This window comes from Tribolium madens, unplaced genomic scaffold, assembly GCF_015345945.1.
Source record: "Tribolium madens isolate multiple individuals breed KSU strain unplaced genomic scaffold, Tmad_KSU_1.1 Scaffold_20;HRSCAF=117;Tcas5.2_LG4, whole genome shotgun sequence".
Classification (NCBI taxonomy): domain Eukaryota; kingdom Metazoa; phylum Arthropoda; class Insecta; order Coleoptera; family Tenebrionidae; genus Tribolium; species Tribolium madens.
Window position 1 is genome coordinate 4751294 of NW_025400985.1, and position 21634 is coordinate 4772927.

Genomic DNA, 21634 nt, shown 5'->3' on the forward strand with positions numbered 1-21634 from the left:
TTCTATATAACCTTAAATAAAAATTAAGCAACTAACAAGTTTTCATTAAATGTAAACATGACTCAAAAGTTTTATTGGAAATTACGAAATCAATAAATTTATAACAAGTGAACTTTTTAATTTTAACTATCTGGAAATTCCGTATCACTGAGGAAGATTATTACACTTCTAAGAAAGAAAGTTATTTAAACTTAAAAGTTAAAGCCATAAAAATGTGTTTATGTAACCATTATTCAGTTTGTAATTAAAAATAATTTCTAGTAATATTTAATTAATATGTATTATTGTGCATTGATACGTTATTTTTTTATTGTAATCAATATAAATTTAGAATAATAATAATTAACAAATTTGTTTGTGATGATGATGATGAAAACACAACGGTGCAAATCTGAGAAACACAAGGTCCCATGGTGTAATGGTTAGCACTCTGGACTTTGAATCCAGCGATCCGAGTTCAAATCTCGGTGGGACCTCGTTTTTTTTTTTTCATTAGTGTTTCTATTTTTTATTGCAAACCAAGTCATGGCTAGTGTTAATTAATTTATCAGAAATTAATCTTCAAAGATTGCGAGTTAAGACGGGAAATCCAAATCAATTGTTACGTAAAATATTCCGATATCACTTTCGATATTATTTCACGATTAATTTATGCAATTACTTGTGCAATAAATAATAGAAATAAAGAAAATATATCAATTGCGATTTTATACGTCAATGAAAGTGATAAAGACACTCCCTAATAAATAATGATTAATTTATTTTTGCCTATTTGATTGGTAAACAAATTTGTTTACTTATGATAAGCAGGTGTCCTTAAATTACCATCCAAAGTAGCATCCCATCATCCACAGTTGGATTATCACATGTTGCCACACGCATTAATTTAAGAGAGAAACTCCTGTTTACAAGCACTTTAATTTAAATTTTCATTTTACGGTCAATTAAATAAATCGTAATAAAAAACATTATCCGACCTTGACCGAAAGAGAAAGTTGGTCAAATTAATCATAAAAAAATGTCGTCCACGTCTGACGATCAGTGAAAATCTCTCTCAATTTATGTAATTTGTTCCTCGACGTAATGAGTGCTTCTTTTCCAGAAATGGTTACCTTACCATTAATTACCTTAATGGCTGTGATAAACGCGTGTACCTGCGCTAATATTTTAATGATAACAATGGGTGGCACAAAGTCTCACAAAATTCCCTTTTGGGAATTGGCCCGAGGACTCATCCCCAGAGGCCACAATGTTACATTCATCAGCGCGTTTCCATCTGACTTCCTGTTGCCCGGCCTCGAGGAAATCACCCCAACGAGTTTCGTCTTCTACGTGAAGAATTTCACCAACTGGGATTTAGTCGGGGCTAAGATCAGGGGCGAGGAACCGGTTCACCCCTTCGACATGGTCCGCTACGCTTACGAGGTATCCATTCTCACAAATTGAATTTCCTTAGTAAAATCCTCAATTTTCAGGCTTGTGATGTACTTCTTTCAGATCCGGAAACAAAAGACCTGCTGTATTCCCAGCAGAATTTCGACCTTTTGGTCCTCGATGGGGCCTACCCGGAGTGCGCTTTGGGGTTCGTGAATCACTACAACGCGCCTTTTATCTACATTAACACAGTTGGGTTCTACACCGGATCGCTGTCTCTGGCCGGTAATCCTACTCCTTATTCGGTGACACCGTTTCTTGCAAGGCCATTTACCGACTCGATGAATTTACTCCAAAGGACTATAAACACAGTTTGGCACTTGTTGGCCAACTCATTGCACTCTTTCATGGTCAGAAATATGATACAACCCGTCGTCAGAAAACATTTCGGGCCTGATGTGCCTTTGGTCTACGATATTTCCAGAAATGTTAGCTTTATTTTGCAAAATGCACACGCTACGGTCACTTATCCCAGACCTTATTTGCCTAACGTGGCGGAAATTGCGTGCATACATTGCAAAAGGGCTAAAGCTCTGCCTGATGTAAGTAAATCGTGTTGCAATTTCATTTTCATAGTGATGAAACGGCGAGCAAAAAACGATATATTTCATTTACAGTCATGCAATATTTAAATCGGTTTTTAATTATAACGCGTTGTGAAAGAAATATTTGAAAATTTAAATCAGCGTGAAATACATGATAAAAGAGCAATGACGCAGGTTATTTCCCAGGTTGCGTATTTCGATATAAATTCTTTTCAAATTAATTGCGGTTAGTATTTTTTAGAAAACAAGTTTTTATTTTTAACTCGCTTTTGTTTATAAAATGTGTATACAATGGCTCCCAGAACTCTGCGGTCTATATAGAGAGAAGAGCAAAGCAGACAGAAAAATAGAATTGTTTTGTATACTTTGTAAATGATTGATTAATTAATATAAAACTGGGTCACAATTCTTATCATTTTTAAAAGATGGTAAAAAACTAACTCATTGTGTCACTGTAACTTTTGCCCCAGAAAAAAATTTCAAGTAAAGTAAGATACCAGGAACATGAAAAAAATGTTTAAAAAATTCTATCTGTCAAAAAATTTTGACATTTATTTTTTGGCATTTGACATTTTTTTTATATCTATTTAATGATACTGATGATCTTGTATATGTTTTTTTACAATTATTTAGTAAAGGGACAAAAATTTTTGCCAATAAAAGCCACAAATAACATTGAACAGAGTTACAATTTAGGATACAGCTTCCTTGTTTCCTCTTTTAATAGCCTATAGCAAAAAAAAACTTGGAAAATGATTTTTCCAACAGAAATAAATAGAGTCAAAGTGCAAACTTAAAACCCACATAACTTCGAAATTTTTATAGATAAAATTTTTTTAACATTTTTTCCATGTTCCTGGTATATTACCTTATATGGCATTTTTCTCTGGGGCGCGAGTTCTGGCGCATCCTGTATTTTGCCAAACTTCCTTAAATTTCTGAAATTTATAATCTACAGGTGCGCCAGATCTCGCGTCCCAGAAAAAAATATAAGGTAAGATACCAGAAACATGGAAAAAATGTTAAAAAATTCTAGCTATAAAAATTTTGAAGTTATGAGAGTTTAAATTTTGTACTTTGACTCTATTTCTTTCTGTTGGAAAAATAATTTTCCAAGTTTTTTTTGCCACAGGCTATTAGAACAGGAAACAAGAAAGCTGTATTCTAAATTGTAATTTTTGTACTTTTTACTAAATAATTATAAAAAAATGTCAAATGTCAAAAAATAAACATCATTTTTTTTCCATGTTCTTGGTATACTTTTTTGTTATATTACTGTGCATCAAGTAGGTTCTAAAATTAATACACTAAAGGCCGATTCACACAAATAGCGTCATTAATGTCCGTCAGAATAAATTTAATCAGATCAATAATGACAAAATTATTTATGTTTGCCACCCGATGTTAATTACGTTGTTAGCTTTAATTATTTTTTGCTACCTCAAAAACTGGGGTACATATTTTTAGAGAAGATTGAGATTGGGATTGTTTGAATTTTTGTATGGTCGCCAACTTAAAATGATCCTTTTCAACGACTACACATGCATGAAAACAACTATATCTTATCTTACTTGAAATTTTTCTCTGGGGCGCAAGTTCATATTTATTTATTTTAGTTCATATTTTTTTAACTTACCAACTATGCGTACAATACCAATATTTTACAACACAAAAAAGTTTTGCAATTACATTTTTTATTCAAAATTTGTGCTAACACTATAATTAATATGGTTTTTTTATCAATAAGTGCTTAGTGAATTACTAAAAAAAACGTAGCAAAATTATTTTAACAAATTTTTGATTAGTTTGACCTGTAGAAGATATTTTATTTTGTGTTGAACTCAATTTTGTAGTTCTTACACCAAACGCTTTTTTATAAACACGACGCATTACAACCACAATAAGAACTAATACAAGAACGAGCTCAATCGTTTGAAGCCTTTTAAGTTTAGTGGGTTTTTTTCAATAACAAATCGCTAAGAAATGAGAAAAATTGTGTTATTTGAATTCACATGACGATTTAGTAGTTGTTGACAGAATCTTTTGCATTTCAAAATATTTCAAGAGATAAACTAAATTTTACTTGGAAATCTGATGAATTTAGTTATTCTGATTTAAAGTGACGATTTTCTGGTTTGACAAAACCTTTGAATCTAGTGAATTTCCATTTCCCGAACGAGTTAAATTGCTGACTTCTTTTAATTTATTGACTTATTTCTTTAAAAATAATTAGAAAAGGTTGAAAGAGAGTGCTATTTTGATATAATATGACGATTTTTCGGTGAAATTTTCTGTATTTAACGAGTCTGCTCAATTACAAATTAAATCGCTCGAAAATAGCTGAAATATTCTCTTATAGGGATTACAGCTCAACAAAAATATGTACCTATGTTTTTTAATTTTTTAATACAACATTTTTTTTCTATTTCTGCACGTGTGAAATTCCTTATACCGTGCGATCAAAAAAATAATAAATTAGAGTAGGCGGTGATTAAAGTCCTTCAGATGGCAATCCTGATTTTTGACATCAAATGTCAGCGGAAACTTTGACTAGTTTGCGTTTTATTCCTTTTGAGTGAAATAATGTTCACTTTAGAGCAGACATTTTTTATTGCTGTACAAGAGGGAAACGGTGGATGGTCATTTGCACTTTGAGTTTGTGTGGAAAATTTCTAGCTCAGATTTCCAGCCAATGTGTTGCCAACTGTAGAATTCAATCGACGCCTACTCTAATTTATTTTTTATTTGATCGCACGGTACTTGACTGTCAGGTTTTCTTTTTGGCGTCTTAAGGACGTATCAAGTTTTATTTTTTAATCAATTTCATCTTCTCTGATGACGCAATTTCTTTAATAAAAAAATAAAACTAAACAAAGATTGTTTGAAATATTAAAAAGAAACATAAATATAAATTATTTAAGTCAAAATAAAACACCTCCACACCTATGTATTAGCGTGCTTAAATGAAAATTAATTACATAACTTCATTTGAAGGTAATGTGCTCGTCATGCTTGGAGAAATTGGAGAAATTATAACAATTAATTTTTATGAATAGTCATAGCCTCCTCAATAGCCTCATCTGAATTTTTTATTTTCTCTTTCAGTATTACATCATATCGATTTATTTAAACAATCGTTTTTAAATATCTCTCCATATAAAAAAACACATTTATATAATTATAAAACGTTTCTTTCATTCAAATTATGGAATGTATAATATAATAAGTAACAGAAAATACATATTGAATTACACAGAAATATTTTAACTATTTAGTACATGTGACAAAGAAGGATATTTACTATTAAAATTAAATGTCAACTTCAAAAAATTAAATCTATTTTTCCTCCCCCGTTTCGACTCCCACAATTTTTTTGAAGAGTTTATTTACCTTATTTGGTATGTGTTTAAGTAATTAGAAGTTGTACATAAGATAAGATAATTTAGATTTAAATGTTTAGGATTTGGAGGAGTTCATTCAAGGCAGCGGCAGCGCCGGATTCATCTACTTCAGCATGGGGTCTTCTGTAAAAGCTGCCAACATGCCGGAATACCTCCGGAGGATGCTGATGCGCGTCTTCCGGCAACTCCCACAACGCGTCCTCTGGAAATACGAAGCCGACGAGGAAATGCCCGACCTTCCCGCCAACGTCAAACTCGGCCGATGGCTACCACAACAAGACATTTTAGGTAACAGTTGCCACTCTGTTTACTAAACAACATCAACACTTTCTCTATAAACTTACAAAAAACTTTTGTTTATCTACTTTCTACTTATTTTTCTACGATAAGAAGCAGCGAAAGCAATAAATCATGATTTTTAGGTCATCCAAAAATTCGAGCATTCGTTACCCACGGAGGTCTACTAAGTATGTTCGAAACGGTGTACCATGGAGTACCAGTCGTTTCACTGCCCGTTTTTTGTGACCACGATTCTAACGCTGCTAAAGCTGAAACCGATGGTTACGCTTTGAAACTCGATTTGAGCAAAATCACCGCAGAATCACTAGTTTGGGCCATAAAGAAAGTCATATACGATCCGAAATATCGGGAAGATGTGAAAAAGAGACAGCTTTTGTTGAGAGACCAGAAAGAAACACCGCTGGAAAGAGCGGTTTATTGGACAGAGTATGTTTTAAGGCACAAAGGGGCCACTCATCTTCAATCTCCCGCCAGAAACATGGGAGTTGTAGAGTATTATTTAATTGATATAGCTTTTGCAGCGTTTTGTTGTACATTTATTATTTGGTATCTAATGAAATTGATTTTGAAAATTATTGTTATGATCTTGACAGGCAGTTTAAGCTTTAATTTATTTAGGAAAAAAATTAAAATAGAATAGCTATTAAACGAGTGTAAATATGTTTGTATAATAATCACTGAGTTTTATTACTTGCAAGGATATTAAAAAAGTACCAACTTGTCCATTATTTAAAAACAAAATACAGTTTTAAAAAAATCGTTTTATTACATTGATTAAACTCAAAATTGTGTCTAAAAAAGGTGAATTTTTACTGTTTTTAATTTTAAGTCAACCTGTGAAGACATAAAAACGATGTAACGAGAAAAATAAATATTTATTATGTATAATAGCAGTAAATGATTTTGTGCTTTTTCGTACTAGTAATTCTACTGAGTTAATTTAAATCACATTAAAATCTGACTGTTTTTTCGTCATTGTTGAAATTATTCTCAATTTGCTTATTGTCTTGCGGACTATTTCTTTCCGACTTAAGTAAGGATTCAGTACTTGCAGTTTGAGTCACGGGAGTCACTTGCTGTTCCTTCTGTTTCCTATCCTTGTAACACAAAAAACTTGCAAAAGCCACAAATCCGAGACAAACAGCCAGCAAGCAATACTTAAAAACATTAAACACTTTCAAGGCGACGAAAACAGCTTTTATCATTTTAAACAGCGGTCCTTCCAGAACGATCGCTTCCTCGATCCAGAAAATAGGATGGAGTGCTTGTGGCAACGTTTTCATTAAACCAATTTTCTTGACAGGTTGGATCGGCAAATTGAATTGCATTCTCTTTTGTGCTTCTAGTGGAGTTCCCAACAACTGAAATCGACACCAAAGTGGAAGGAATTTGCCAAATTTATTACTCACAGGTTGGATTATCACTCGAACGATGTGTTCGTCTGTGATTGGCTTCAAACCTTTGACAGTTTTTTTCACTTGTTTGTCGACTCGTAGGAAGTGAGGCAGTGTTGCATAGATGGGAACACCCATACACCGGCTCAAGTCCATTACTCCCTTAGGGAGACAAGTTTTAGGGCAGTAACACTTTTCCTCGGGATTGCCTTTCATGTCACCCAAATCTGCGTAATATTTCTCCGCTGGAACGCCTTTAAAAGTCGTGTCTTCAAAGAAGAGGAGGTGCATGTTGCGGCACAAGTCGGGAGAATAAGTCCAAAAACCAACTTCTTTGTCGATGAATGGGGGGAAAATCCAGCTGTCGGTTCCCAGAAATCTGTTACATTTTTTCGTTGACCACACTTTTGATTCCTTTTCGTGGTTCACTTCAACTAGGCGGCCCAATTCGTGCGATTTTTTTATCCCTCGAAAGACTTTATACCGATTTGGTAAAGTGCCATTTCTCTACAATGCAAATTTGCCAAATTTAAACTTAAATAAAGAAAGGAAATACCGGTCCTAAAACTGAAAATTTGTAAACATTTTTTTCAATTTCAATCAATCCTGGAATCTGTGATTTCATCTGAGCACAAACTGCGGTTGCTGAAAAGTCTTGAGCTTTGCAGTTAATCGTCATTCCTTCAAACAAAAAGTCTCGAACTTTTGTTGTGATGTAAATATTTTGAGGGTCTTTAAATATTGATTTAAGGGCTCGATCTACGATGGGTAACAATGGGGGCGAATCTCTTAAAACGGTATTAACAATGCCCTGAATACAATTTTATGTCGAAAAGTTAACAATCGAGTTGTTTACTTACCACAATTAATGGGTGAATAACTGTTACATAATCGTCGGCTGTTAAGCTTCCTGATTTGTCTTGATTGAAAAAATAAGTTTCGTAGGGAGTGTAGGTGAGACTGTCTTCGCCTTCGTTTTCTAAAATGTCAATTTTTTCTTTATAGGCACTAAAATTTTTATTTATTTTGTGAATCAATGATGAATGAATTATTACTCGTAGCAGTAAGGTCCAATTTCTTTAACAACCGGTTGTTCTCCATTTTGAACTTCTGAAGGATTTGTAATGTTGAAAAAATAAACGCGAAAATCTAAGGGCATAGGGATTTTCAGGTAGACTTTTTTCATTATATTTCTTCTTCTAAGGGCAGTTTGCTGAAATTTAATTGTAATCGATTTTGAAGGTGGATAATTAAAAATAGATGAAAGGAAATTACATTGCATTTTTTTGACAAATTGATTTGTTTACGTGATCTGTGAGTTACTGGAACTTTAAATTATAAGTTTTAATGCTAATTAACGGAAGTGATTATAAAATTTATTTATCAAAATACTTACATCTCTAACCGCAAACTTTACGAAACTTGAAAATGTAACAAAACAAGAAACAACAACAAAAATAGTCGAAACTATCGAAACGGCTAATAGTTTTTTTGACTTTTGCATTGTTACAAGTTTGAAAACTATTCATTTTCTGAACCAATGGAGCTCCAATTGATAACGATACTCGAGTAAATAACGATGCTTATTTAAATTAATTATTTAAAAATTGTTTCTGGTAATAAAAGAGTTTATGACAATGACAATGAGGTGGGTGAAGGTTAAATCAATCAATACGTCTGTATCAATTTTTTTTATTTAATTAAATAAATTATTTTGAACTAAGTACAATATTTTCCTTGAACGAGTATAGTTTCTTATTTTTGTACAAATGGTAGCCTCCGTACGCCATTCCAATTACACTTCCGATTAACGAGATATATTTCATAACTTCTAAAGCTGTAAGGAAGTAAAAGAAAGTTTTAATCATTCGGAGAAACCATCCGTTCAGAACCACTCCCTAAAAATAAAATATAATAAAATTTAATTATTTCTTTTTGACTCACCATTTCAACCCATAAAACCGGATGAATTACTTCAGACACGTTTTGCATAATATTTATTTTACTCACTGGTTGGAGAGGAAAATTAAATTGGAGACGAATCTGAGCTTCCATTGGAAGCGACAGTGTCTACATTTATAAATTATTTAACTATTATTTTTACTTTAAAAAATTATTACCCCTTCGAGTAGAATTCTTGTTATGTGACTCTCAGTATCAGGATTCAAGCCCTTGACCCTTCGGATAAGACTTTCATCGCTTCTTAAAAAGTGTGGTAAACTAATATAAATAGGAGCTGTTAGACATTTGGTGACGTCAATTAATCCTTCGGGAAGACAAGGTTCTTGAAGCGAACAATTGGTACAAATATTTTGAAAATCAGAATAATATTTATTTACTGAATAGCCATTACTAGTAGCTTCTCCCACGAAATCGGCATGAATATTTCTTAAAAAAATATATTATGCTGTGTATTATTATTTATAAATAAGTTTTACTGGCACAGTGTTGTTGCGTGCATCCAAATTGTTGTCAATTTACTCGAAAATGGGGGAAAAATCCATCCATCAGTGCCTTTGTATTCATTACATTCCCCATTGGACCAGAAATTACTTCTTGTTACATTATCAACAGCTACCAATTTACCTAAATTCTGTGATTCTTTTATCCCTCTCAAAACCGTTATTCTTGTTGGTATTGTCCCATTTTGCTACAATTTAATTAATATAAATGTTGTCAAATCGAGATGAAATTTACTTGTCCAAGAAGAGCATATCTCAAATATTCTTTACTTTCAATCTGAATACCAGGAATTTTTGTTCGTATTTGTGTACAAACTGCCATCGCTGTAAAATCCCGAGACGTGCAATTTATTAACATACCGTCAAATAAAATATCTCTGACTTTTGCAGTGAGAAAAATTGATTTTTCGGGGAATAAAAATCCTAAAGCGTCGTTTAAAAATTGTAAATATTGAGGAGTTTTCACTGATACGTAATTGACAAGACTCTAAAAAAAACGGTTTGTTTGGAGATTGAGGCTTTAGCAGAGCTTCTTACCACGACAAGGGGGTGAATAATTGTAACGTAATCGTCTTGACTCAAGTTTCCTGATCTCTCTTGATTAAATAAGTAAATGTCGTAAGGGGTGTAGGTTAAGCTGTCTTCGACCTCGTTGTCCTCCACGTCTATTCTCTCCTTGTAAAGGCTACAATTTATTCAAAAATAAGAAAATTACGGAAAAATGTAGAAAATATTTAAAAATAAAAAAATTTAATTACGTTAATGTCATAAAAGTTTTACAGTAGTGAATACAGGAAATTTTATTGATATAATCATGGTTTTAACATACGACGTCTTTGTTGTCCTTGATTAAAATTTATTAGTACTTTATTCTAAGACAAGTGTATAAAATTTTCGCTCATAGTAATTTTATTCACTATTCATCAGGTTATACCATATTTTTTACTTTATTGCGAAATGCGCAAAATACAGACTTACATAATTGTTAAATATTTACCGTACTTACTCATAACAGTAAGGTCCAATTTCATTTAAATCAGGAACACCACCATTTTGTACTTCTTCAGGGTTTGATACGTTAAAAAAATTGACACGAAAATCCAAAGGGATTGGGTACTTTAGATAAAACTGTCTTACATAATTTCTCCGATGTAGGGATATTTGCTGAATTTTGTTTTATTAAAATAAAATAAGTAATAAATTCTGAAATAACTTACATCTCTTACAGCATATTCAAAAATTGGTTCATAAGCAGCGAAACCAAAAATGATGGTCGCAACAAAGCAACATGCTGATATAATAGTAATCTTCTTGTAAGAAAACATATTGCACTAACAATAATTCTTAACAGAATTGATAGAAATAAAGAGTCATCTTTAGAATTTGTAGTGGGGGAAAGATGTAGAAGGAGACTTATATAAATAAAAGGTTAATTTCATATTTTCTGTATTTTCTCGTAACAACTGTTATTATATCAACCTTCATTCTAATTATAATTAAATTTTGTGTGGTTTTAAGAAAGAAACAGTTTGCAAAAACTTGTTTATTATTTCTAAAAAAATACAACAGTTGTGCCAAATTTAACAAACATTAAAATTTGTTTGTGTCTTCTTTATTTCTTTTATTCATTGATGGCAGCTCTATGCCACCAATTTTTTCTGTATTTGATTTTTTCGATTCTGTGGTACGATTTTGTACTGGACTAACTTTCTTGTTCTTAGAATCTTGATACAACTTGTAGCCTCCATATAACAAACCTTGAATCGCAAATCCCAACATTAGATACCGAACAAAAGTCATTAATTTAAGCAATGTGAACACTGAAGTAACTTTTTTCAGTAGAAATCCTTCAAGTTCGACACCCTAACAAACACAATTAATAATCTTCAATCAAGTTAAAATAACTCACTTCTTCGATCCATAAAATCGGATGGAGAGCTTCCGGTACTGTTTTCATCATGGCAACCTTAGGAATTGGCATTAATTGTAAATTAAATTGAATTCTTCGCTGACCCAACATTGGTGTTCCTGTTAAAGGCTCAAAGTAGATTTTTATAATGTGTTTTTCAAGTTCGGGATTAAGACCCTCAACTTGTTGTAATAGTTTTTCATCAGCTTTGAGGAAATGGGGTAAAGTGCAATATAAAGGTACTTTCATGCATTTTGTTAAGTCCATTACGCCTTTAGGTAAGCAAGTTTGAGGTGTTGGGCAAAAACATTTTTCGTCAGGGTTTGATGACATGTCACCAAGGTCGGCAAAGTATTTGCGTACGACGACACCGTGAAACTTCAAGTCATCCACATACCGAGCTTTGAAACTCCTAAATTGATAAACAACAACTTTTTTCTTCAATTTTCAAAATGTTTCAACATTATTACCTGCACAAATCCGTTGCCACGGTCCAAATCCCTTCTTCTTTTTCTAGAAATGAAGGGAAAATCCAACCATCGGTTCCCCGAAATGCGTTACATTCTTGTTCCGGCCATACATCGAGATCTGTTTTATTATCAATTGTAACCACACGGCCAATATCGGCAGCACTTTTAACCCCTCTATGTACTGTAATACGTGTTGGTATGGTTCCATTCCTCTGAAATTTTTTTTTATCAATTGACATTTTCCAAAAAAAAAGTTACCGATCCTAATAAAGAAAAACGATAAATATTTTTCTCCACCTCCACCATCGCCGGCTGACTTTTGAATTGTGAACACACAGCATTTGCCGAAAAGTCTTTAACAGTACAGTTTATCAAAATTCCATCAAAAAGTATTTCTCTCACTTTTGCAGTAAGATAAATCGAATAGTTTTCTTTAAAAATGACAGGAAGGGCCTTATTTACCGCTGACAGGTATTGAGGTTTTTGAGTTGCGACTGCATTCACAATGCCCTTGAAGAAACTTTAAAAAACTGCTTTTTTATAAAAATTGTCACTTACCACAGTGAGAGGGTGAAGAATCGTAACATAATCATCTTGTGATAAATCACCAGTTCTCATTTGATTAAAAAAATAAGTATCGTAGGGGTTGTAGGTGAGGGTGTCATTGTCTTTGTTGTCTTCAACATTGATTTTTTCTTTGTATGCACTATTGACAAAAATACAATTTAAGACTCGTTAATTTCTAGTTTTCATTGTTTACGCAATACTGTGATTATGAATGGTGACAGAGATCATTCATAAATCTAATTGAGCATAATTATAGACAAAAAATTAAATTATATCCTTATTTGGGAAATAATTGAAATTTAAATTACACGGGGCAAAGGCTGTTACTTACTCGTAACAGTAAGGACCAATTTCTTTCAAAATCGGTTTTTCGCCTTGTTTTACTTCCTCTGGATTAGAAATGTTAAAAAAATAGACTCGGAAATCTAAAGGAATGGGTAGTTTGATGTAGTAATCACGCATTTCGTTTCCCGGTTTTAGTTGTCTTTGCTATAATGTTATAATATTGTTATTAAAGTAATTACGAAATTTCTTACATACCCATTTGACCATAGATCTTAGACATGGCATGTAAAATATGAATCCTAGTATCAGGGTATTAACAAGAGTTATTGAAGAGACAATCAAAATTACATGAAACGATTTTAATTTTGTGTTAAAACAAGTTGTCATTGTTTTAAAATAAAATGACACACTACTTCGTTGCTACCTTACTAAACTCTGATATATTTTTATAAAATAGTGGGGACTATTCTACAGACAAATAAAGGCAAATGATGATCTAATTAATTATACAGAGAAATGGACATTAGGAACATCGTCAAGTACTACCAGCAAACTTTATTTATTATTTAGAAATAATCATCTTAATCAGGTGAAGGTTGAAGAAATGGAAATTAAGGATTGATTTTTGTTTTATGAAATGAGTGACAGTAAGAATTCTTGTAGGTATTTAGGGCGCATTTTACTTTTAAACAACTTGGTAGAAGTAATTTAGGAAAATCGTTTATTTTCTAATATGCTTACAAAAAGTATGGAACTAAGTGTTTTTTTTAATTATTTGCTGCCAGAAAATAATATTTAATTAAATTAAAAAAATTAAAGTGGTATAAAAATATGATCGTGTTTTGAAAACAAAATTTTGTTTTGTTTTTCAGTTTTGCGATTTTTTTAAGTGAGATTTTACAGGCCGTGTTATAAAAAAACGCCTCAAGCCATAGTTTCATTACTTTTAAAAACGTTATAATACTTCAACTCAAAGTTGAACAGTTTTTCGTTATCAATCGTTTGCTTGTCTTAGATAGAATGAATAAAAATGTTTTATTTTTCCACAGCCTACTTTATTTAATTTAATTTTCAAATTGCTTAAAATTAAAAGTTAGTGATAAATAATAGTAAATGAGCTTGTTGAAAAACAATTTAATACATTTAAAAAACTGAAATTAATGTCATTTCCGGTGAAACAGAAAGCAACATTGATTGAATATCTATGCCAATCAATAGATGACAAGAAACTGTTCAACTTTGTTCCAAGAAGAATAGTCAAATCTTTAAAAATAATGTTGTTATGGCTTGTGGCGTTTTTTATAATACAGCCTGTATAAAAAAATCGATAAAAATGTAATAAACTGTTTATAGTTGTAACTATTAGCTCATAGTCTTTGTGAAAAAAAAAGGTTTTATACAGGATGATTCACGAGGCATAATGAGCCTGACTAAATTTTCGATGCAACCAACATTACAGTTGTCGCAAAATAACTTGCGAAGAGTAATGGTGGTTGCATCGAGAATTTGGTCAGGCTCATTATTCCTCGTGAATCACCTTGTATAGTAGGTTGTCATTTGAAAAAATTAAAAATAAATACTCAAAACCAAAAAAATATTTTTTCCAAATTTTATGAAAATCATCCACATTTTTTATAGGATTTTGTCATTTTTTAATTAGTTTTTTCAAAAAAAAAAAATAGTTTAGGCAAAAAACGTTTGTTTCCCTGTTCATCTGGTATGTTTAGAGTTATGGTATACGTCAATTGCCATTTTATCACTTTTTATAATAATGTTTTTTCTGTAGAAAATAGTACTTTGATTTTTTTTATCAGTAGTGTCCAATTGATTCACTGATTTTTCTTTTACAACGAAATCAAATGGTTGTGGCTTATTTAACTTTAAAAAACACAGTTGCCAAAGTGACGACTGAAGTTGCACGAGATTTACAATGATTATTAAAAAAACAATATAAAAAATTTGTTTCTAAAGCACAATTAAAAAAGTGTCTTAAAAAAACTGATCATTTTTAAATATGAAAATTATTTTAGAGAGCCACATCTCGTGCGGTAAAACAAGAATCTGTGTTACAACTGGATTCTACTTACAAATTTAGACCCAAAATACTCCACTATTTCATACAAAAAAAGCATTAAAGAGGCAATTGAATTGAAATGAAATTGAAAGTGCCATTTAACAGTTTAGCCAATTTTGAGTAATTTAATTTTACCAAATATACTAATCAAGAAAATGATGCGTTTCAGTGGATTTTGTTGGTTTTTGATACTAACTTTTTGTCATTTCTGTGCCCGTTCTCTATCAATTTTTTTTATTAAAAATTATATTACTATAAAAATGAACAACAATAAAAGCAACACAAAATATGCACCAGTAAATACAGTTGCATAATTAGCTAAGTATTTTTATTTTTGCTTTTTGTAATCTATATTTTTTATAATTTACCTATTTTTTGTTTGTTGATTTTATAGCACTTTAAACAAAATCTTGATTTTGGTAATTATATTACATTACATTAAACTGAAAGAAATCCACACCATCAAATTTTAAGTAATGTTATTATTATGATAAAATAAAAAACTGTGTTTGAGTACAAATTGTAAATTATTATAAGAATGCTGCAACATCTATAAAAAAAAAAGAAACTGTGGTAAGGGCAGTCACGACATGAAATAAAAATAAAAATGGATTTGAAATAATAAAATCAGAATTACAAATATAATTTATTTATTTGACTAGTAAACCCTGCCAGTATAAGACTCGTCTAAAATAAAATAATATACCTACTAACCATTTTCCATGGTTAATCACTATAATCACAGACTAAAAACAGTAGATGAAAAAATCGTGCACAACTAATTAACTACTTCTCTTAAAGGTTATGTAAATCATCCCTCCTTTGTATGGACATTTATAATACAAAATAGTATACAAAAATAAACTCACAAACTTTCAAATAGACTAGAAAAAAAAATTTGTCTAAACAAATCATCAGTATTTTTCTAAATCATTATCTGACATGGCATGGTTTACTTCACCCCCGATGGTGCTAACCCCATTTTCGGCCGGTTTAACTTTATGTACCGGAGTAATATTTGCTTCCCCTTTTTTGGAAAAGTAGAGATAACCAGCAGCTCCCAATCCCCCAAGACATCCCACCAAAATCACCCATTTAGCAATTTTCACTATCTTCATTATTTTAAAAAGATCTTTCAGCGGTTTCGTAAACGTATTATTTAGCGCCACACCCTAAAACAACAAAATTTAAAATACAAATTGATAAATAAACAATTAATACTTCTTCCACCCAAAATAATGGTAAAACAGTGTTGGGCAAATTTGCAAAAATTGGCAATTTTGGATTCGGTTCTAGGGGCATATTAAACTGAAGTCTTTTCGCTGCTTTGACAGGACCACCAGTTGTCTGAAAATTAACAAATCAAACTAATTTTTGCAAATTTGGAAGTAAATACCGCTTCGAATAAAATCTGAATTCCGTGGTCTTCTTTATTAGGGTTCAATCCGACAACTCCTTTAACGTAGCTTTCATCCGATTCGTAAAAATGTGGTAGTGAGACATAAACAGGCACTCCTGCACACTTAAATAAATCCATTATTCCTTTTTTAAGACATGTGTCGGGTGTAGGGCAATAACACTTTTCATCAGCATTTTTAGACATGTCGCCTAAAGTCGCTGTGTATATTCTTACAGGAATACCATCGTATTTTGTGTCACCACTGTAGACGGCAACTAAGGAACTTAATTCTTTTAATAATTAAAAAGAAAAACAAAAATGTTTTTGTACCGGCACAAATCTGGCGCAAACGAAGCAAGACCTTCTTCCTTTGTGAGATATGGGGGAAATACCGTTCCGTCAGTCCCTTTATATTGGTTACATTCTTTGGTAGGCCACACTTCCATTTCGTTTTTACTGTCGTATTCAAGAATCCTTCCCACATCGTGAGATTCTTTTACGCCTCTAAACACTTTAAATCTTTTTCCTGGAGTTGCATTTTTCTGCAAATTACTCATTATTATGCAGTAAACTGATTAATCTAAATAAATTACAGGTCCTATAAATGAAAAAGCCAAATCATCATCATTGACATGTCTCAAGTCTGGTGCTTCTTTTAATTGGGAACAAACGGCCTTCCCTGCAAAATCTTTGACTCCGCATTTAATTATAACACCATCGAACAGGATGTCTATAGCCGGAGCCGTCATAAAAATAGAGTCAGGATTGTTGTAAATGGAATTTATGGCTTTACTAATTAAGGAAATCGCGCCTGGTTTAGTCCGTACTACTGTGTTTACCATCCCCTAAAATTTATTTCATTTTTTTTATTTTTCAAAAATTGTTACCATACAAGAATCAAAGGATGTGCCATCGTGATCATCTGGCTTCCATCAAGACATCCTGGCCAGTTAGCTTTATAAAAAGTGTCCTTGGGATTATAAAACATAACATCCTCGTCGTCGTTATCGTCAAGATCAACCTTTTCCTTCCATTCCCTAAGGAAAATTAATTAAGGGTTATAAAACAGGAATGAGTTTTTTACTCGAAACAAAACGGTCCGACTTCTTTTAAGACAGGCAAAGCACCCTTTTGGACATCCATCGGATTCGTTACGTTAAACATATAAATTTTAAAATCTAAAGCGAATGGAACTTTGACGAACATTTGTCTGATTTCACTCCCCTGGTTCAAATTTATCATCTGCAAAAAACAAGTAATATTTTTTAAATATGCTTATTGACTACGTAATTATTAAAACTTGACGCATCATTTTCTTTGTTATTAAGAACTTTGTTCAAATAATAACAATGTGCTCAAGGCTGTTCAAAGTTGTGGTTTTGTAATAATTTTCTTACAAATCAATTCAGGGCTCAAACATGAATCGTTAGTTGTGTAATTTTAGAATTAGGATTCCTCATTTTAGAAAAAATATTATTGAACAAAGCTTCTTTATTAATTTGTAATAAACAACGAATTTAAAAAATCCTTTTTCTAAAATAATAGGTAATGTTATTTTATGACGTAGAAATGCATAATACATCAAAACTGAATAAAAGAAATCAATTTTTATAAAATATTTAATAAAATAAGTTAATTTAAGTTTAAAATTCAATTAAATATTTTATTTAGATCAAATATAAATATTGATCTATAATCTAATTTTACAACCAAAATGCCAATATACTTCTTCAGTTTTTAAATCCATTTTTTGTTAGCAAAAAATTTTGTTTAATAAAAATAATTACAAAATCTAAAAGGATCTTCGTTAAACAAATGTAAACATGAATTCCTCACTTTCATTTTTAAAAATTTAGTTAAATTAGAGCTTATAAAATGTTTTTTTTTGCCTGACTCTAATATGAGTTAAAATTGCAAAGGAAGTTTAAAAGTACACTAAAAGGTAAATAAAAATTGACCTGCCTGTTTATTTTATGAGATATTTTAAAAAGTTACCCTGTATAAGAATATAAGTGAAGAGTTGCATAGAAAAGTAAGTAAAGTAACTGAAAATAATTATTTTGTGTATTTTTTTGATCGATTTTGTAATTAAAAACAGTATTAATTTGATATCTTGGTAATTTTTTTATAATTTCTTTAATATTTTTCTACGCTTAAAAAAATTCGATACAAAAATCAAAAACTGAAAACAATTAATTTTTAGTTTTATGATCTGTTTTCCAGCAATTTATTGGAGAAGAGAAATGAGCGATCCTTCGGAATAATTTCTTTCATCTTTTTAGATGGGAAAATAAGGGTGTAAATGTAGATAATTTTGTGCTGTAATTTTACAAACTTACACTTTTTACTTTGCCCTTAATCATTTTAGGAAAAGCAATAAATCCAAAAACAATAATAACAACAAGCCCAATCGCACATCCAATGGCGATTTTAACCGGCAACCTCATTTCTTTTTTTGTTTTCTTCTTCGTATAACAATGATAAATACACTTTAACGAATCAAAAGAGAACTTAAGCAAACGTAACTTAGGGAAAAGTAAAAATAAGAAGTCCTTCCGACGAATCGGTTTCATTCACTAAAGCACGCTCTCCATCTGTTTTTGATATATACAGACAGATAGTAAAGATGACACTACACCAATGTAAGACTGTTGGGGTATTACGGGGATAATGATTGGTCGTGAGAGGGGATGACAGCAACCATTTACAAAGCACCAAGTAAATATGAATTGTTCATTATTAACACGTTTAAAAGTCCTTATTAATTTTACAAATACTTGCTCAAAAGTTCGTTTAGTTTTGTAAGGGTTCGTTAATATTAAAACACTTCACTCTTCAAGGGAGATATTTTTTTTCTCACGATTATTTATTCACCTCGTGTTGAAATTTATTTTTACGTGAAATTTCTCTCAGAATTAATCTTTGCTCTGCACTTTATTGATTTATAAGCGTTAATATTTTACAATTCGGTTGAAAAGAATTAATGATTGGTTGATTCCCTTTAGTTTTGTCGAACAAAGAGATGACGTATTCTGTTTTCCATTACCTTAATCACTGGCTTGGTATTGACTGGAGTAAGTATTAATTTAGCACATGCAAAAGCGGAGCTATGATTATTCGAGGCAGGAATAATCATGTTGTAATGACAATTTTGCAAAAATAACCTTGAAACAATCAATTTTTACATTCAATTCCACTAAATTTATAATTAAAGCTTTCAGCTATGAAAACAAAGTAAATTAGTGGGTCAGTTTACTATCAGTTTAATCTTCTCGTTCATGTTGAAGCATGACATAATTGTGTTTTCAGAGCACACACCTCCATGTCACGTGCGTAAAAATTTCCTTAAATGCGTGCAAAATTCGATTTTACAAGTGGAGTTCCTCAAAATAAAAATAGCGTTGTGAGTTAGTTAACAGTGCACACATCGTATTAAAATCTAATTTAATAATTCTGAAAGCTAAAAATAGTTTTTTTCGACGCGCCTCTACAGACGCGAATGATGCGGGAAAAGAGAATGTTTTCGTTTACTTTCAACGTTTTGAAGTTTACTCGTACATAAAATTTTGTGTTTCGATTTAATTATTATGTAAGTAATCGTCTTGTTTTGTCGCCATTGAATTATAATAAAATTACTACAGGTCCCGCAAATCTGGGACGATTCCAATCATTCCAAAGTGTTGTGATTGTGACAGCTACACTTCCACGCAAAAAACAATCTTTTTAGGGATTTGTCGCGGGATTGTGTCTTTGATTTCACTGGCTTTGTGTGTGGCATTTCTAGCAAATTTTGACAGTTTTATCATTTCTGAACACTTAATAGATCAACAAAGAGCCAATAGTAAGTATATCACTTTGAATTTACGTCTCATACTCATCTTGATTGTGCTTGAGGCAGAGTAATAACAAATATTGATCAAATGAGTCTTATAAGTTATAACTCAATATCGGTATTACTACGTGAACTAGTTTGAATCAATCAAGCCACAAATGCAAATATAATTAATTTCAATGTGTTTCTAAAGCGCTAGTCATCAAACTACTCCACTAAAAACGAAACCTAGACGTGTAAATCGATTATGTTTTATTTTGATTTAATTCTGATAAGGGTTGTGAAACCAAAAAGAAAATGTTTGTAGCTCTTGGCTAAATGTTTGATTTTTTTTACTTTTGCAGCAGTACACAGTATATTAGTTGTGATAAGTTTAGTCAACATCATCCATTTGTTCGTATCGATTTTTATCATCTTGATTGCCCGATCAGTAAGTTTCAATAATTGTTTATTTTTTGTAAGTTAATGGTATTTTGTAGAATATTGGACACTCACGTAGTATCAAATTCTGGATAATTGTTGATTTGGCCTTAGCCACAATTTTTATGTTGTGTGTTTTAATATTATTATTTACGATGCCTTCACGCAAACTTTTCTTAATTCTAGGAGCCAAACTGGTAATTATTTCCTGTACGATATCTTTAGAAAAATGTGAGTAAAATATTTACAACTTTAATTTCAGTGTTTCTATCATACAGATCCAGTGTTGCCTATGTTGTGTATAAGTCGGATGAAGTTGGGAATTTTTAAAAAATAAAGAATGTACCTAATGATTTATGTACATAAATTACCATAAGTATGTATATGCAGGGTGAGTCATTAATAAATAAATTTATATCAAAGTAGTTGTTGATATGTAAAAAAAAATGTTACCATATCAATTCTCACTTTTAATTATAGACTTAAAAAAATAATTCTAGCTTAGAAATATAATATGTATATTGTTTTATTAGGATTAAAAGTGTCAGTTTTCTGACGAGCAAATTGCGAGACACAAAACTCACTTTCAATCCAAATAAAACATGCTACATATTTTTTTAAAATTTTGTGCATGTTATTGTTGGCTGGAGAAAAAATAGCATGTTTTATTATTCGGCTTAAAAGTGAGTTTTTTGTCTCGCAATCTTGCAGCCGCTAAAAGTGACAATTTTAATCCTAATAAAACAATATATAAGTATTTGTAAAGATGTTTTTGTATTTTTTATCCGTTCCTAACAACATTTTAAGGCTTTAAAAAGTCAATCTAAATAAATTTGAGGATTTAAAGATATGTAATATATAGAAACGCAAGAAATAATTTTTGAAGAATGAATAAATACAGAATATTTACTTGTTTTGTTTGTGGCTAATTAGCCCATTGAAAAAACACCTGACCATCAAATACGGAGGTGTTGGTCGTATTCTATTAAACGACCACTTCCGTAAAGTTCAAAAAGTCTTCGTGATGAATTACTCGTTAAAAATCATTTTATTTTATTTTATTTTATTTTATTTTATTTTATTTTATTTTATTTTATTTTATTTTATTTTATTTTATTTTATTTTATTTTATTTTATTTTAT

The 21634-nt window shown here is 31.1% G+C and overlaps 4 protein-coding genes and 1 non-coding gene across 7 annotated transcripts in view; 3 read left to right on the forward strand and 2 right to left on the reverse strand.

Moving 5' to 3' along the window:
- LOC123004890 (UDP-glycosyltransferase UGT5) overlaps window positions 1-6570 on the forward strand; it is a 10145-nt gene extending 3575 nt beyond the window's left edge. Inside the window, exons 2-5 of one of the 2 annotated variants that reach the window (XM_044398402.1) lie at window positions 1103-1425; window positions 1476-1976; window positions 5440-5668; window positions 5803-6570. In XM_044398402.1, coding sequence (XP_044254337.1) covers window positions 1105-1425; window positions 1476-1976; window positions 5440-5668; window positions 5803-6320 — 1569 coding nt within the window. In that variant the 5' untranslated portion in view covers window positions 1103-1104 and the 3' untranslated portion in view covers window positions 6321-6570. Of the gene's footprint in view, window positions 1-1083; window positions 1426-1475; window positions 1977-5439; window positions 5669-5802 lie in introns of those variants that run through there. The other variant, XM_044398401.1, reaches the window with a different exon arrangement.
- On the forward strand, window positions 405-476 carry Trnaq-uug. The gene has a single exon. It is a non-coding gene; the product is annotated as a tRNA-Gln (tRNA).
- A 60-nt stretch (window positions 6571-6630) lies between the features above and the next one.
- Window positions 6631-13154, reverse strand: LOC123004956. Its single transcript, XM_044398509.1, has 19 exons — window positions 13023-13154; window positions 12814-12971; window positions 12474-12621; window positions 12174-12425; window positions 11916-12127; window positions 11446-11857; window positions 11235-11399; window positions 10543-10700; window positions 10075-10221; window positions 9772-9979; window positions 9513-9724; window positions 9195-9462; window positions 9019-9144; window positions 8802-8972; window positions 8130-8287; window positions 7935-8082; window positions 7631-7885; window positions 7090-7581; window positions 6631-7041 (listed from the first exon to the last, which is right to left on the reverse strand). Exons 1-19 carry the CDS (start codon window positions 13152-13154, stop codon window positions 6631-6633), a joined length of 4233 nt encoding a protein of 1410 aa, XP_044254444.1.
- A 2362-nt stretch (window positions 13155-15516) lies between these two features.
- LOC123004953 (sensory neuron membrane protein 1) lies at window positions 15517-19044 on the reverse strand. Its single transcript, XM_044398506.1, has 8 exons — window positions 18580-19044; window positions 17325-17482; window positions 17133-17277; window positions 16834-17085; window positions 16571-16782; window positions 16238-16523; window positions 16063-16188; window positions 15517-16013 (listed from the first exon to the last, which is right to left on the reverse strand). The coding sequence occupies exons 1-8, from the start codon at window positions 18811-18813 to the stop codon at window positions 15756-15758; spliced, it is 1671 nt and encodes a 556-aa protein (XP_044254441.1). The 5' UTR covers window positions 18814-19044; the 3' UTR covers window positions 15517-15755.
- A 557-nt stretch (window positions 19045-19601) lies between these two features.
- LOC123005458 overlaps window positions 19602-21634 on the forward strand; it is a 4167-nt gene continuing 2134 nt past the window's right edge. Inside the window, exons 1-5 of one of the 2 annotated variants that reach the window (XR_006412747.1) lie at window positions 19602-19829; window positions 19882-20081; window positions 20417-20502; window positions 20552-20702; window positions 20755-20883. Coding sequence is in view for 1 of the 2 variants with exons in the window: in XM_044399226.1 (XP_044255161.1) it covers window positions 19828-19829; window positions 19882-20081; window positions 20417-20502; window positions 20552-20702; window positions 20755-20822 (507 nt within the window). In the remaining variant the exon portion in view is untranslated. Of the gene's footprint in view, window positions 19830-19881; window positions 20082-20416; window positions 20503-20551; window positions 20703-20754; window positions 20916-21634 lie in introns of those variants that run through there. The other variant, XM_044399226.1, reaches the window with a different exon arrangement.

Coding starts and splice junctions, on each gene's coding strand:
- LOC123004953 (XM_044398506.1), bottom strand. CDS start 18,813: ATGAAACCGATTCGTCGGAAGGACTTCTTATTTTTACTTTTCCCTAAG. Junction 17,278..17,324: donor GTCGGACCGTTTTGTTTCGA/GTAAAAAACTCA, acceptor AATTTTCCTTAG/GGAATGGAAGGAAAAGGTTG. Junction 17,086..17,132: donor TGGCACATCCTTTGATTCTT/GTATGGTAACAA, acceptor AATAAATTTTAG/GGGATGGTAAACACAGTAGT.
- LOC123004956 (XM_044398509.1), bottom strand. CDS start 13,154: ATGACAACTTGTTTTAACACAAAATTAAAATCGTTTCATGTAATTTTG. Junction 11,400..11,445: donor CGATTTTATGGATCGAAGAA/GTGAGTTATTTT, acceptor TGTGTTTGTTAG/GGTGTCGAACTTGAAGGATT. Junction 7,582..7,630: donor AATTTTCAGTTTTAGGACCG/GTATTTCCTTTC, acceptor TTTGCATTGTAG/AGAAATGGCACTTTACCAAA.